General features: G+C 42.0%; 2 protein-coding genes across 3 annotated transcripts in view; one reads left to right on the top strand and one right to left on the bottom strand.

The window, feature by feature from the left end:
- LOC136870029 (cuticle protein 67) overlaps positions 1–16,294 on the bottom strand; it is a 93,244-nt gene that overhangs the window by 32,140 nt on the left and 44,810 nt on the right. The window lies entirely within an intron of this gene.
- On the top strand, positions 1,663–3,722 carry LOC136870013 (cuticle protein 67-like). The gene is made up of 2 exons (XM_067144891.2): positions 1,663–1,671; positions 3,222–3,722. The coding sequence occupies exons 1-2, from the start codon at positions 1,663–1,665 to the stop codon at positions 3,720–3,722; spliced, it is 510 nt and encodes a 169-aa protein (XP_067000992.2).

Below are 16,294 nucleotides of genomic sequence, written 5' to 3'. Positions count from 1 at the left end.
TACTATTTGTTTTATGTCGCGACCTTGTGAAAGGATAGGGCTGTAACTGGGAAGGAAGCGACTGTGGCCTTAAGTAAGGTACAGCTGCGTGTGAAAATCGGAAACCACGGAAAACCACCTTCAGGGCTCGTATGATTTGAACCCATTATGTCCTGAATGTAAACGGGCAGCTGCGTGACCCAACTCTCTGTCTAATAATAATGTTCTTAATTTTAAGTCCCAATAATTACTACTGCGTTTTTTGGAGATAACGAGGTGCCAAAATTCTGTCTCGCAAGAGTTTCCTTAAATGGCAGTGAATCTGCCAGCACGAGGCTAAGGTATTTGAGAGGCTTCAAATGTTACCGGGCTTACCCGGATCGAACCCGCCAACTTGAGCTCAGAAGGCTAGCGCTCTTCCATCTGAACCTGTGAGCACGTGGTCTGACGTATTAAATCACCCTGAATTGCCAACTGACTTTTCCAGGATTCGATCATTGCATCTTGAACATAGCAAGGTACTGGCAAGAGTTAACATCACACTAAAAGCTGTCAAAGGACTTTTATCTGCTAAGGGCTTTACGTCGCACCGACACAGATAGGTCTTATGGCGACGATGGGATAGGAAAGGCCTAGGAGTTGGAAGGAAGCGGCCGTGGCCTTAATTAAGGTACAGCCCCAGCATTCGCCTGGTGTGAAAATGGGAAACCACGGAAAACCATCTTCAGGGCTGCCGATAGTGGGATTCGAACCTACTATCTCCCGGATGCAAGCTCACAGCCGCGCGCCTCTACGCGCACGGCCAACTCGCCCGGTAGGACTTTTATCCATGTAATTTAATTCATAATTTAGTTACAAAGAAGTTTATTTTTAGTTATTGAGATCTAAAACTTGTGTCAATGTATTTTTTTATTTTTTTATTTTTTATTTTTTGCTATTTGCTTTACGTCGCGCCGACACAGATAGGTCTTATGGCGACGATGGGATAGGAAAGGCCTAGGAATTGGAAGGAAGCGGCCGTGGCCTTAATTAAGGTACAGCCCCGGCATTTGCCTGGTGTAAAAATGGGAAACCATGGAAAACCATCTTCAGGGCTGCCGACAGTGGGGTTCGAACCCACTATCTCCCGATTACTGGATACTGGCCGCACTTAAGCGACTGCAGCTATCGAGCTCGGTCAATGTAATTTAATAAGTACTTTGAAGATTTTTAGGTTTACTGTAATTGGGGTTTTCTACCTGTTGTAACCCGACAATTATATAAATAAATAAATAAATAAACAAACAAATAAATAAATAAATTACTCTTTTCAGCAGATCTGGACCAACAGATATTTAATTGAATATTTCTAGTTAGATATACCATATTTTCATAATTTTTGTTGTATAACAATGTTGAAGTTGTGCTCTGATGCTCATCACAATTTTATTCAAATCCTCATCTCTGTAAGATAAGCTTTGGGAAACATTATCACCCTCGGCTTTCGTGTTTACTCAATCTGTCATGTCCTAATCGCATGCGTAATACCTAACGACTGACCTAACAACATTGGTTGCCAAAACTTGAATCAAGGTCTCGTGAAGTATGGAGTTACAAGTTAGTATAAATACTGGGGGGAATGAGGTCCAAGCAGCACACTCCTTCTCTACTTGCAGCGAAAGAAACAGCACCCACACACTCAACATGTACAAGGTAAGATCTCGTAAGGTGCGTGTCCAGCAGGTTGTCTGGCCCAGTTATGCTGGAGGACGTTAGACAGTTGCTTACGCTGCTCCTAATTAGCAGTGTTTCATACAGAGTACCTAAAAAATTAGCGCTTTCACCATTGAAGTCATAGACAAACATCACATTTAAATTGTAAACGTCCAACAAAATTTTACTTTCAAGATGTGCACGTACACCTTACGTCTGACAGTGTATTTTCAACATTTCATTTTTTTCAAGTTGGTTTACGTCGCACCCACATAGATAGGTCTTATGGCGACGATGGGATAGGAAAGGGATAGAAGTAGGAAGGAAGCAGTCGTGGTTTTAATTAAGGTACAGTCCCAGACTTTGCCTGGTGTGAAAATGGGAAACCACGTTCCCTGTTCCGGCCATCAACCTAGTCTCAAATTAATAATATTCAGTAATCGAAACCACACCTGTAGGGCGGGAAACTAATTTTTTAGTTCATTTACCATCTTATTTAGGAGGTCCTAAGTGAACATCGATCACATTCCAAAATAAATACCTTCTTTTCTACAATCCAGGGAAAACTGTAAAAGCCGAGTAAAATGAAAATAATGAAAATAAAAGGATGTACAGTACATACCTGAAGAAGTGTTGTATTTGTACTACTTTGTAATTAATTGAGACTACAAGGGAAAGGATCGCCTAGATGTCATGTAACATCGCAGCATTCACATGGATGTGAAGTGTGAAAGTTTCTTGCGAACTGTGCATTCTAAGGCAATCTCCAACTATGGAGGAACGTTGGTATTTAGGAAGAGTGAAGTTTAGTATAAGTTTACGATTTGTTAACGAAATGTAAGAGATGGCAATAATTACTGTCCGGCTTGAGAGAGTTGTAATGCGTCCACGCCCTGGGCTATGGCAGCGGTGGTTTTAATTGTCATTGCAACATCGAGCAGCTCCGCTGCTAAGACCTACATTCAGCAAGCCCAGCCCTGGTCTTATCACAGAATGATCACGTGATACACCACGGCAGGAAAACGTTAATATTCCCAATATACCGAGCATAACCTTAACATTTTGAATTTTTAATTCTGTGAGAGGGTCCGGAAATTAGTGTGTTTAAATGAAACCATTTCATGACGAATGCTTTTTTAATATGAAAATTGATACCTGCAGGAAAGACAGTTGTCAGTCGGCATCTCTGAGAGTTGTTGTGTAACTACGGTTGTAATTTATAATTCTTATTTTTTTACGATTTTATTTGACATCGCGTCGACATAGATAGGCCTTATGACGACAATGGATGTGAAAGGGCTAAGAGTGGGAAGGAAGTGACCGTGCTCATAATTAAGGTACAGCTCCAGCATTTGCCTGGTATGAAAATGGGAAACCGCGGGAAACCATTTCGAAGTACATTCTGAGATTGTATGTGTTTACAAAATACTTTAGAATAAAGAGTTCTATTTGCTGTGTGAATGACTATCGCACTCAGATATGAAGAAACAATAATAATACTGGGGCAATGATACACGTAACTTAATTCCTCCTTCAATTTCTGTTTATAGTTTTTCGTTCTGGCTGCCCTCGTGGCTGTTGCCAACGCTGGCTTCTTGGGAGCCCCTGCTGCTGTGGGATACGCTGCTGCCCCCGCCTATGGCTACGCTGCTGCCCCCGCCTACGGCTACGCCTCCCACGCTCTGGCCACCCCCGCCATCACTTCCCAGCAGTCCAACATCCTGAGGACTCCCGGTAACTTGGGACAGGTCTCCACCTACTCCAAGACCATCAACACTCCTTACTCCAGCGTCAGCAAGTCTGATGTCCGTGTGAGCAACGACGCTCTCGCCTACGGTGCCGTCGCCGCTCCCGCCTATGCCGCCTACCACGGATATGCTGCTCCCGCTATTGCTGCCGCCCCCGCTTACGGATACGCCGCCCCTGCTCTGGCTGCCCGTGCCTACGCTGCCCCCGCCGTCGCTGGACACGGTCTCCTCGGCGTCGCCTACTCTGCTGCCCCCGCCGTCGCTCACGTCAGCTACGGAGGTCTTGTCAGCTACGCCTACTAAATTAAAACCTCCCCTTCCTCCCCCCCCCCTGATTTTCACCCCATCTCAAATTTCTGTACATAAATCCGTATTTATTGTCTGAAATAAAAAAGGATGTAATACAAATAAGTGTTGATTTCTTTGTTGTTTAGAAGTTTAATGTCACAGTAACGCATGTCTCCACAACGGCAGGTGGCGATTGTAGGATTCGAACCCACTATATTCCGAATGCAAGCTTACCACATAGCCAGCTCGTCTGTACATGAATGATCTAACATACGTTTCGATCCCAGTAAGTTAATATTTGTATCATAAGAGAACCGACAGACAAAATTGAGAGTTGATCCCCATCTGCTACTTGCAGATTTGTTCTCCCTAGAAAATGCCCCCTCCCCGCTCTTTCAGAAAATTCTAGCATGGTACCTTATTTCATTCCACGACATCTATTACAGTCCTAGTGCCAAATACTTAATGAAATGAACACTAGCCTAGGGACGTGATAGGTCTGTAACATCACAGCTAAACTACCACGAAGGAACCAGAGGCTGCCTACTTCTTGTCCTTCTTCTTCCTAGTCCTTTTCTACCGATCAAGTAGTTACGCGGTTTGTGTTACATAGCTATTAGCTTGCATTCGGGAGATAGTGGGTTCAAACCCCACTTTCGGCAGTCCTGAGGATGTTTTTCTGTGATTTCCCATTTTCACATCAGGCAAATGCTGGGGCTGTACCTTAACTAAGACCACGGTCGCTTGTTTCCCAGTCCTAGCTCTTTCCTCTCCTTTCGTCGTCATAGGACCTATCTGTGTCGGTGCGACGTAAATTAAGCTGCAATTTATTGGGGTGGTCACTTCATGCAAATTTGACCCAGTTCTACGGCCGGATGTTCCTCCTGATACCAGTCCTATGAGTGTGTATGTGAACAGATGTGTATCGAGATGGAAAGAAACACGCAACTCTGGCCACTAGCTGTGAGCTTGCATTCCAGAGAGGGTGAATTCGAACCCCACTGTCGACAGCCATGAACATGTTTCCTAATTTTACATCAGGCAAAGGTTGTTGCTTTACCTCAATTAATGCCACGTTCGCTTCCTTTCTAGTGTTAGCTCCGTCCAATCCTATCGTTAAAATAAGACTTGTCTGATTCGGTGTGGCCTAAAACCTATAGTAAAAGAAAACATAACCCTGAATCCCCCAGCTAGAGGACTAAATCATACGTAGTAGTTAAAACCCATCAATTAATTAATTTCGTGTAGCTATTTCTAGCCGAGTGCAGCCCTTGTAATGCAGACCCTCCGATGAGGGTGGGCGGCATCTGCCATGTGTAGGTAACTGCGTGTTATTATGGTGGAGGATACTGTTATGTATGGTGTGCTAGTTGCAGGGATGTTGGGGGCAGCACAAACACCCAGCCTCCGGGCCACTGGACCAATGAAGGTTAAAATACCCGACCCGGCCGGGAATCGAACCCGGGACCCTCTGAACCGAAGGCCAGTACGCTGACCATTCAGCCAACGAGTCGGACGTTAAAACCCATACATGGCCAGAAATCTAATCTGCGTCCCTTTGTAGTGTATACTGACCATTTATCCCAGGAACCGGACTCTAGGTGGCTCTAACATCGGGCAATATAAATGATACTTTTGGAAAGAAAAGACATATTTCTCAGAATTTGACTTGTTATAATCCTGTACAACCAATGGGAGTCAATAAGAGTCACATGAATTTATCGATCGGTGGATTGTCAGAGCCCTGTTATTCGGAGCAAGAGGCACCCTCCCTAGTCAGACGACCTTATTACAAAATTTGGAAGTTACATTCTGCGAAATAGAATAGAATAGTTTAACTTGTGTGTTCGTCAGACTGAAAAGCTTTAAAGTTACATTTAACCGAGTCGACAATGGGAAGTATGGATTCCTTCTTAGCAAAATATTATAAATGGACTGTAAAAAAATAGAGTCTATAATTTATAGTTCCTGAGAAAAAGGGTGATATGTTTGAAAACTGTAAGTTAAGACATAGGATCAATAATACACTAGCACAACAGCAAAGGAATGAAAAAATATACACGTCATGCCAAGAATATCGCACGCACAACGTAAATGAGAATCACACATGTTGTTCCAGTCCTACCAACTTATGCAGCAAGGTTTTCCCTAGAATTTAAATCAAACCACAGCCTTGTAGACCTTATAGTTCTTGATATATTAAATTTTAATTAACCAATAGTTTATGAAATCATAAAAATGCCCTATGCAGCTAATTAAAATTAAATATACTTTCACTCGACCAAATTTAATAAATATTTCACCAAATTAATCAGTAAATGCCAAGTGATATTTCTGCATAAAAACAAAAGAATTTTCAACAAAATGTCCTTTAATACTCCCCTTAATACGCAGTGAAAAAATACTGCATTCTGTTTGTTGCTTGCAAAGAGCTCACGGTAGAAGATATGCTGTTCTTCCAGTGATGGAACATATTTTCTCATTTAATTAAAATTAATAATATTCAAGCTTGAAGATATTAATTTTTGAAACCTTGGTTTACAACATTTATTTCTTGTTTTGATGTATACTGCATCATCTCTAAATACTGGGAGTGTTTCTTTTTTCAGAATACCATGTAAAGCATGGTAGCCTGAAGGCAACCTGCCTAAAATTCACAATCACTGTCATAATTGAGACATGGGACCAGATATCGCATCGAAACTGGAAGGGTAAGAAAGGAAAGGAATAGATCATGGCATATCGCGCAAGAATTAAATTATCATCTGTTTTTATTGACTGCTAGAAGATCCATGGTATAGAGGGAACATCTCTGCTATAGTCTCCGTATTCGATTCCCCATTCGTCTCAGGAAAGGGTGTTAATAATGGTCTAGGGCTTGGAGCACGGTTCTGAACCTTTCGCGTATGAGTGTCACAAAATGAAAATCAAACTATTTATTTTACATGTTTACAATACTGTAGGAAATGTACAAAGATTACACTTCTGCAAATGTCCCGATAGAACCACTCAAGTCCACGGAAATTATCAAATGGCTGTAAGTATTTGCTTTAATTTACGTGCTAGCGATATCTTGATATTCAGCTGTATACGCCTAGTACCTACAAGGAGTTGTTCTCATATCACTGTCCGAGATCTGGTTGAGAATTCTTTGTCGTAAAGTGTGTCGAAAGTTAAAGGACATGTATACTGGGTTTCTTCGCCATACAGGTAGACTCTGCTTAATGTGTTATAATAATTTCGTGTGGCTATTTCTAGCCGGGTGCAGCCTTTGTAAGGCAGACCCTCCGACGAGGGTGGGCGGCATCTGCCATATGTAGGTAACTGCGTGTTATTGCGGTAGAGGATAGTGTTAAGTGTGGTGTGTGAGTTCCAGGGATGTTGGGGACAGCACAAACACCCAGCCCCCGAGCCATTGGAATTAACCAATGAATGTTAAAATCCCCGACCCGGCCGGGAATCGAACCCGGGACCCTCTGAACCGAAGGCCAGTACGCTGACCATTCAGCCAGCGAATCGGACGCTTAATGTGTTGGCATGCGTTCATTGAATATTAAATTCAAACCAATAAAATTCCAGTTCCTGAAGGTTCTGTTATTTAATAAAGTTGAAGCCTTCTTTTGAAGTGGCATTTAACTTCGTTTCACTGCGTTTGCATTTTCAGTCTTATTCTCTCTCTCTCTCTCTCTCTCTCTCTCTCTCTCTCTCTCTGTCTCTCTCTCTGTCTCTCTCTCTCTCTCTCTCACGCACACACACACACACACATGCATTTGTTGAACATACGTTTACATTTTAATACACGTATTCGCCTAAAACGCAAGTACAAAGTAGGTAGCAGAGGCAGATTTCTTCTTTTTTTATCTATTTACCCTCCAGGGTCGGTTTTTCCCTCGGACTCAGCGAGGGTCCCACCTCTATCGCCGCAAGGGCAGTGTCCTGGAGCTTCACACTCTAGACGTAGGGATGAAACTGGGGAGGATGACCAGTACCTCGCCCAGGTGGCCTCACCTGCTATTCTGAACAAGGGCCTTGCGGGGGGATGGGAAGTTTGAAAGGGATAAACAAGAAAGAGGGAGGGAAGCGGCCGTGGCCTTAAGTTAGGTACCATCCCGGCATTTGCCTGGAGGAGAAGTGGGAAACCACGGAAAACCACTTCCAGGATGGCTGAGGTGGGAATCGAACCCACCTCTACTCAGTTGACACCCCGAGGCTGATTGGACCCATTTCCAGTCCTTGTACCACTTTTCAAATTCCTTGGCAGAGCCGGGAATCGAACCCGGGCCCCACACTATCCGCTACACCACAGAGGCGGACGGGAGAGAGTTATTAAAGAAAATAAATCGTCCGTCCTGGAATGAGGGTGATCATTCGTGTCCGAAATACAATCAGGTTACAAATTCGGTAGAATTTAAAAACATCAAAAAGTGGAAATTTATAACTGTTATTGTCCATTTTTCCGGGAGGGGGAGGGAAAATTTTATCACGTTCTCGAATATAGATAGAAATGAATGATTTGTAGAGCGTTAAACGACACACACTATTTTATTCTATGTTTAATAATGTGTTTTACAAGTATTTTATAGTATTATAATATTATATTTAACCTGTGTCCGACTCCTTGGATGAATGGTCAGCGTTGAAGCCTTCGGTTCAGAGGGACCAGAATTCGATTCCCGGTCGGGTCTGGGATTTTAATCACGTCTGATTAACACTTCTGGCTCGGGGACTGGTTGTTTGTGTTTATTCCAACACTCTCTTCTTCATATTCATAAAACACACCACAATACCAAACACCACAGAAACACCTAATAGTGATTACATCCCTCCAGATAGAGTTGACGCCAGGAAAGCGCCAGATCCACATGTGCGGGTCAGGTCGCACCCGTGACCCCAGAAAGTGTGTGAAAAGCGGTAGAAGAAGGAGAAAAAGAATATATTTAACTTGTGTGTTCGACAGACCGAAGAACTTCTAAGTTACATTTATAATACTCTTCTGATACTGTATCTCTACTGGAGATATAGCTTGTATATTTGCAGTAAAAACCACACATAATTAAGAAAAATGTAAAAAAAAAAATCTAACTCCTCTAATATGTACTTCAATCAAAATAGAGGAGTAATTACATGAATCATGTATAAGTAACTTGCAAAAGTTGAATTAAGTTGCATTCCGTACAGGGTGGTCGACGGGAATCTGACGTTTTTGGCATGGCTAGTACTCTCTCGGTAGGAGGAGTGGGGAGCGGAATTGTCAAGCAGAACACTCGCCATGCGTTGCCGTTTCAGTAGCTATGGAGCAGTGGTCGGTTGAACATCGTATGTTTGCAGAATGGCGGGTCTGTTATAACACTGCAGCGACTTTTTCGTGTGCGTTTCAACCGTGGGCGTCGCGGTGCCGTTCCCAGCCGCAACACGATTCTCAGTTGGGTTAATAATGTACAGACAACAGGATCTATTGTTAAAAAGACGCCACCAGGTCCGACTAAGACAGCAAGAACACCAGAAAACATCGAGCGTGTGAGAGCCGCGGTGACGCCATTCTGCACAAATGCGTCGTACGCAAACATACCATGTTCAACCGACCACTGCTCCATAGCTACTGAAACGGCAACGCATGGCGAGCGTCCTGCTTGACAATTCCGCTCCCCACTCCACCTACCGAGAGAGTACTAGTCATGCCAAAAACGTTAGATTCCCGTCGGTCACCCTGTAGTTCTTGAGAAAATGGGTCAAGAAGTTAGCAAATTGAACATTAGCTAAATAAGCCATTCATACTTCCCTTAAGCAACATATCGGGCAACGTATCAAGAAGGTGCTTCACCAGATGACAACACGTAGAGGTCATACGTAAACTTATTCCATCCTGCAATATCATTGTACCATTTTGGTAAATTGTTTTCGTATGTGTTGAATCGGGGCATGCTATTAATTTTAGGGTCCGTGTGTGTAGGACTTGTATTTCTTGGTTCGGTGCATACTACCTTCTTCATAAATATAGGAACCACTTGTCAGAACACTCTGTATATTGAAAAGTTATCGGCATTCATTCCAATGCTGATTCCCTCGCACCGAGCTCGATAGCTGCAGTCGCTTAAGTGCGGCCAGTATCCAGTATTCAGGAGATAGTAGGTTCGAACGCCACTGTCGGCAGCCCTGAAGATGGTTTTCCGTGGTTTCCCATTTTCACACCAGGCAAATGCTGGGGCTGTACCTTAATTAAGGCCATGGCCGCTTCCTTCCCACTCCTAGCCCTTCCCTGTCCCATCGTCGCCGTAAGACCTATCTGTGTCGGTGCGACGTAAAGCAACTAGCAAAAAAAAGAAAAGAAAAAGATTCCCTCGGCGCTCAGGCTGATTAGAGACTCTCAAAAGTATGTCAACAACTCGCACTTCTCTTTTTTAGTTCTTGGTGGGTGAACCGTGATCCTTCTTCTGTACACATGCCTCGAACTTGTGAGATGGTTGGGCAAGCTGGCAGACAGTCTGACGACCTTCACTTTCAGCGGAGTGAAATGAATATTACAGCCTCGTAACTCAATTTTTCTAATGAGATTGACCCTCTGCACGGGAGATCACGGCTCTCTCTTTGTTTGCTCCGTGCGTGATTCAGCCTGTAGGAATGTTCTTGGTATGCGTTTCTCTTGACCAGCTGTATGACGAAGCTGATTATATTCTCACGTACTATCAATGAAGTCAACGGCACATTTAATCAGCATTTATGGATGCTGAAATGCGATCTGGAACCCTGACCTTACCTGGACACACTACACTAGGAACGGTGGATTTTTCCTTCGTTGAGGCAGGGGCGGCCTGGAAATCTTTCACAGATGGGAAAAGGATTATAGGATTTAGGTAGTCGCAGCCTTGCGTTAGTTATCATCCTGGAGTTCAATCATGGACACTACTTCAAGGACGGCCGAGGATTTCCACCCACCTACATTTAATTGTCCTTACGTCTGCATACCAGATACAAGAATTGAATTCAGGCCACTGAGGAATATAGACATAGAGTCTCAACATTACCCGCGAGATCATGAACGTGGTATTATTATTATTATTATTATTATTATTATTATTATTATTATTATTATTATTATTATTATTATTATTATTATTATACTTTGTTTGTTTGTTTGTTTGTTTGTTTGTTTGTTTGTTTGTTTGTTTGTTTGTTTGTTTGTTTGTTTGTTTGTTTGTTTGTTTGTTTGTTTGTTTGTCAAACCTTGTCCCGTTTCTCTACGGGGTCGGGTATGAGGTGAGATGAATCTATTGTGGCGGGTTTTTATGACCGAATGTCCTTCCTGACGTCAACCTCATCAGAGGAGTTAATGAGATGAAATGAATGACGTGGTACATGATAGTAGGAAGGGAGAGGGTGGAACCCGGTGCCGGCACACAGCCTCCTGTCGAATAGCACGAAGGGATCTTACTAAGGTTTAACGTCCCCATCCGACGGACGAATCACCACCAACAGCATCACATGCCTTCACTCCATATGAGCCCTGCGGAGAGATTTGGAATTTAATCCAGGCTTTTGGCACACAATCTAGTGATTGGAAATTATATACCACCACCTCCCCCACCCTGTCGGCCAATATTTTGATGGGGAAAATGTTTTCGAACAACGGGACTCGAACCTGGTAACCACGGTGTCAGGTCGTTTAGACTACAACGCCTTAATGATCATGGCCACCAGGTGGGCTTTTTTTTATATATACAATACTGCTATTGGTAAATAAGTTCCTGAGAACAACATTCGTAGGATTCAAATGAAACAAACTATACGGTGATGCACATCTGCCACATTGATAATTCAAGCACCATGGGTTAAAATTACCTGCTATATGCCCAATGTATTCATATCTTGTCCCAGATGACTTGTTTTATCTGATTAAAATACTCAAGGAACAATTTATTCTGCTGTTGCAGTGAGAAACTGTCCTTGGTATAATAACAGTATCCAAGCGTAAATTAGTGAATTTCATCAACGCAACCACTCCCATCTGTCGAAGAAATGAAATGGCTAGTAAGATTTTATGTCCGCCTCTGTATTGTAGTGGTTAGTGTGATTAGCTGCCACCCCCGGAGGCCCGGGTTCGATTCCCGGCTCTGTCACGAAATGTGAAAAGTGGTACGGGGGCTGGAACGGGGTCCACTCAGCCTCAGGAGGTCAACTGAGTAAAGGTGGTTTCGATTCCCACCTCAGCCATCCTGGAAGTGTTTTTCCGTGGTTTCCCACTTCTCCTCCAGGCAAATGCCGGGATGGTACCTAAAGCCACGTCCGCTTCCTTCCCTCTTCCTTGTCTTTCATTTCCAATCATCCCATCCCTCGCAAGGCTCCTGTTCAGCATAGCAGGTGAAGCTGCCTGGGTGACGTACTGGTCATCCTCCTCAGTTGTATCCTCAGGCCCAGAGTCGGAATCTCCAGGACACTGCCCTCGAGGCGATAGAGGTGGGATCCCTCGCTGAATCGGAGATAAAAAAAACGACCCTGGAGGGTAAACAGATAAAGAAGAAGAAGAAGAAGAAGAAGAAGAAGATTTTATTTAAAATATACTCAGCAAAAAATGTTAACATCACTTTGGATTCGAACACGAGGTCTGCATTTCCATTCAGCTGATCAATGAGATCTACGAGGTTAATGAAATGGGCAAAATAACGGGAAAACCAGCACATTTATTGAAATACTATAAACCAAATAGGCTTACTTCCAGTGATTACCTGTAAATCAGCATCAATGTGACATGAAGGACTTACTGCCCTTGCGATGTAATTGAATATCACCAAAACGTTTGACTCTACGAAGGCTGTAAATAAAATAGTGCCAGGCTGAGTGGCTCAGAGGGTTGAGGTGCTGGCCTTCTGACCCCAACTTGGCAGGTTCGATCATGGCTCAGTCCGGTGGTATTTGAAGGTGCTCAAATACGCCAGCCTCGTATCGGTAGATTTACTGGTACGTAAAATAACTCCTGCGGGACAAAATTCCGGCACCCTGGTGTCTCCAAAAACCGTAAAAATGTAGTTTATGGGACGTAAAGCCAGTAACATTATCTATATAAATAAAGTTGAAGGGGGGCCGCTGTCTGTAATTTCTTTTGTTTTACCAGTTTTTCAGATATTTATCCGTTTTAGGTCAACTCAAGACCGAATCGGTGGTTTTTACTTTTCGTGTCTGTATGTTTGTTTGTCTCTTTGTTTGTCTGTTCCACCATCGCGTCAAAACGTCTGGATAGATTTCAACCAATCTTCATATTTAGAGTATACTCATCCCTTTGAATAGACGGCAGGTTTATAGCAAACCAGAATGGTTTTCCTCCATTTTCTCTTATACTATTGTTTTTCTGTAAACTCCGTTTAGCGTACGTGAAACGTCTCTTCATTATAAACAACTTTCGTTATGTTCATAATTTACCTTACTCTTCACATGACGAAGAAATTTACAATTTTCTGCTGGTAACATGCTCTGCATTGAGTGACCGACAGACCGACAACGAACCCATAGGTCACCATAGCAACGTCTCTAACTGCTTGCCAGCAGGGAAGTAACGTGTTGCCATTTTCATCATCATGCTTTTAAATCCGTGATTGTTCCTTGGGTAGAAAGCAAGAGAGGCGTCAATCGGCCTACCTGCAGGATATTGGCGGAATATCGTTGGAGGTTATAATCGCCCTCGAATAGATTAAGTAATAACACCATTAGTCATCTTATTATCTGTTTACCTAAAAATCACCGCGTCTAATTTCTCCTCTGTTACCGCTTTCTTATATCCATAACGCACACCAGCATAATTTATTGAGGGGCATTTGATTTTCCAATACATTCACTTGGCATTTACATATTTGTCGTTATCCCTCCGTCCTCAGTTATAATCCATTTTCTATTAATTTCAACTTTCTGAACTGTATTATTTTCTTCCTTAATTACTCCGATTGTACGCGAGTGCTAGAATCTACTGGATATATTTCCACCAAACTTCATATTTAGAATCCACCTATCCTTGGGTAGGTTTTACGGCAAATATTGTTTCTAAACCCCTGAACTGACTGGGGGTTTATACTGAACCCGAGTGACTTAGGCCCAAAGTCAATCATGATTTGATTGATAAAATAATATATGGTACATTTATTGAAATACAGAAGTGTAGTTGAAAACATTTCATATATGTAATGTCGAAATAGGAGCGAAGGAAGGACGACAGGCTGGAGCCTGACGGATTAGCTCGACACACCAACATTTAGTTACTTCACAGCAGGGGAGCTCATTAGTTAGCGAACAAGGAAATACAAGTCTACAAATAAGTCTTGGTCAGAAAGAGAAAGGAGATAGGTGATACAAAGGAAGCTCGCTACATGAGTAATGCACTGGGATATTTTTGTCAGGACGGAAATTCCGTGACGTCATGGAAAGCTACAGCGGCTGCGAGGACATTCGCTAGCCTAGGTTCGGGCAGGTGGAGATTTATATCACGTGACCGCTTGCCGGCCAATCGTAAAAATTTGATGTAAGACTCAGGGATACCATCTTAAGGAATGATGGATGAGATATTCTCGTAACATCAAAAGTAATTACTAATAAATTATTGTGAGTACACGGATCGATGTAATGAATTTATTAGATGTCACGCATGGAAAAATAATCAATAATTATTGGCAAATTAAATAAATTGGAGGCTGGATTTCTTGGAAACCAGACAGCTTGAATGTCATTGGCTGGACGAAGACCACGTTGTGAGGGACGCTTCCGAAGGCGCGAAATGTGAGGAGCTAAATCCACCCGTATCTCCTAAATCTGTGATCACCAGGAGTTCATATTTAATCCAGCAGATATGCTAGCGGAGTGGATTAATTTGATGTAAATGTTAACGTCCAGTTCGGAGTGCAAGTACCGATATTAAAAATCTACCCCCTCCCTCAGGGGTATGACGTCAATGAATCCGCGGGAGAAAGCTTCATCCATATATACGGGACAAGGGATCCTCGCCAACACACTTGAAATGAATCTCTGGAGGTGAACCGTCGGTCGTAGCTAACTTCGAATTTTACGGGCATACAGTAACTCAACATTTAATGGTGCGAGCATCCGCCAGTGTTTGTAAAATGTGATCGCGCTCAAGCAACATGAACTGGAAATAGTTAACGTAGGACAGTGTTTGTCAGTTATAAATATCAGTGAAGTAAATTAATTGCACTGCAAGAGAGTAATATAAATTGTACCACAATAAGTACGTACATAACAGACTGTGTGACGAACAGTACTTTAAGGGAATAGTAGCCTGTACTTTGCAATATCGAACCGATATCATGAACACTTCAAGAGTGCCGTATGAAACGGGCGTATCGCGTCGGACGTCATAAATCGCGACGGGCGTAAAATTTGACACCTCGTCGTACGTGTCCAGGTCCATTGTGCGGTAATTGGACGAAGATTAAAATAGTGTAAATATTAAATTTTTGGGTCTAGGATATTAATTTGTTGTATAAAAGTTAAAGTGTTCAGTGTTAACGTTATCAATGGTGAAGTTTTGGTGATAATTAAGGTATTAGTGTAAAATGGTAATGTGCCAGGAAATCTTTTGTGGAACTACGCCATCAAGAATGGAGGAGTAAAATGCAGAGAGGGGCCGAAAGGAGCCTCTCATCTGCAAAGCTGTAATGGAATACCGAGAAACTAAGATGAGTACATAATGTAAAATATATTTGGGAAATGTTATCGTGATTGGGAAAAATGGGAATAATTTGATTATACTTGGTTACCTTCTGTAACAAGATGAGTCGCTTAACGACCCCATCCTAAATTTGTAGCACGGACAGTAGTAAATAATAGCAATGTAAATAATCGGGTCTTTTATGTATTCAGTTTGTTGGAGATGTAAATTTGTATATATAGTGTAGTACGTTAAGTCATGCATGCATTCATATTTCTTTGTAGTCAATAATTTTCTTTATATTTGATTTTGGTTATGATAGTTAAATAGACCCGATATGTGCTTTTCTGTTTTGTCATTTTAACGAGCTATGTAATGACACTGAAGGAAAATCCAGCTTCGCCATACCAGTTGTGTTTTGTTGTGATTAGTATGTTCATATTTTCAAAGTGAAGTTGTTCAAATTTGTGAGAAGCGATTATAATAAAAATATTCCAAGTAAATCATATCTGGATTGGTTAGTGCCAGAATGAATCGAAACTGTAAAAGGGGTTATGCGTTAAACATATTAAGAGTGGACTACCGTGTAACAGGCGAAAATTATTTTTTTAAATTAATAATAAAAATAAAAATAAAACTACTTTTTTTAGAAGAAATTTTTTAAAAAAATTTAATTTGGATATAATAATAATTCATGTGATATCGGAATTTTTAGTGAGCCGTGCGTAATAGTAAATTTAAGTGATCAGGTGTTGTGTTTTCGGAAATCATTTTAATGACGGGATATCGTTTTTAATTCGGAATTAACGTGTGTGGTAATTTAACTTGATAAATTAATAATATTGAAATGTAGATCGGTGCTAATAATCCGTACATGTTAATGAACGTGTGGTTTAAATTACGGTCCAATATATTTTTACGTATAAATGTCGTGTCTTAAATT

This window comes from Anabrus simplex, chromosome 1, assembly GCF_040414725.1.
Source record: "Anabrus simplex isolate iqAnaSimp1 chromosome 1, ASM4041472v1, whole genome shotgun sequence".
NCBI lineage: Eukaryota > Metazoa > Arthropoda > Insecta > Orthoptera > Tettigoniidae > Anabrus > Anabrus simplex.
This window is presented reverse-complemented; position numbering and strand designations above follow the sequence as displayed.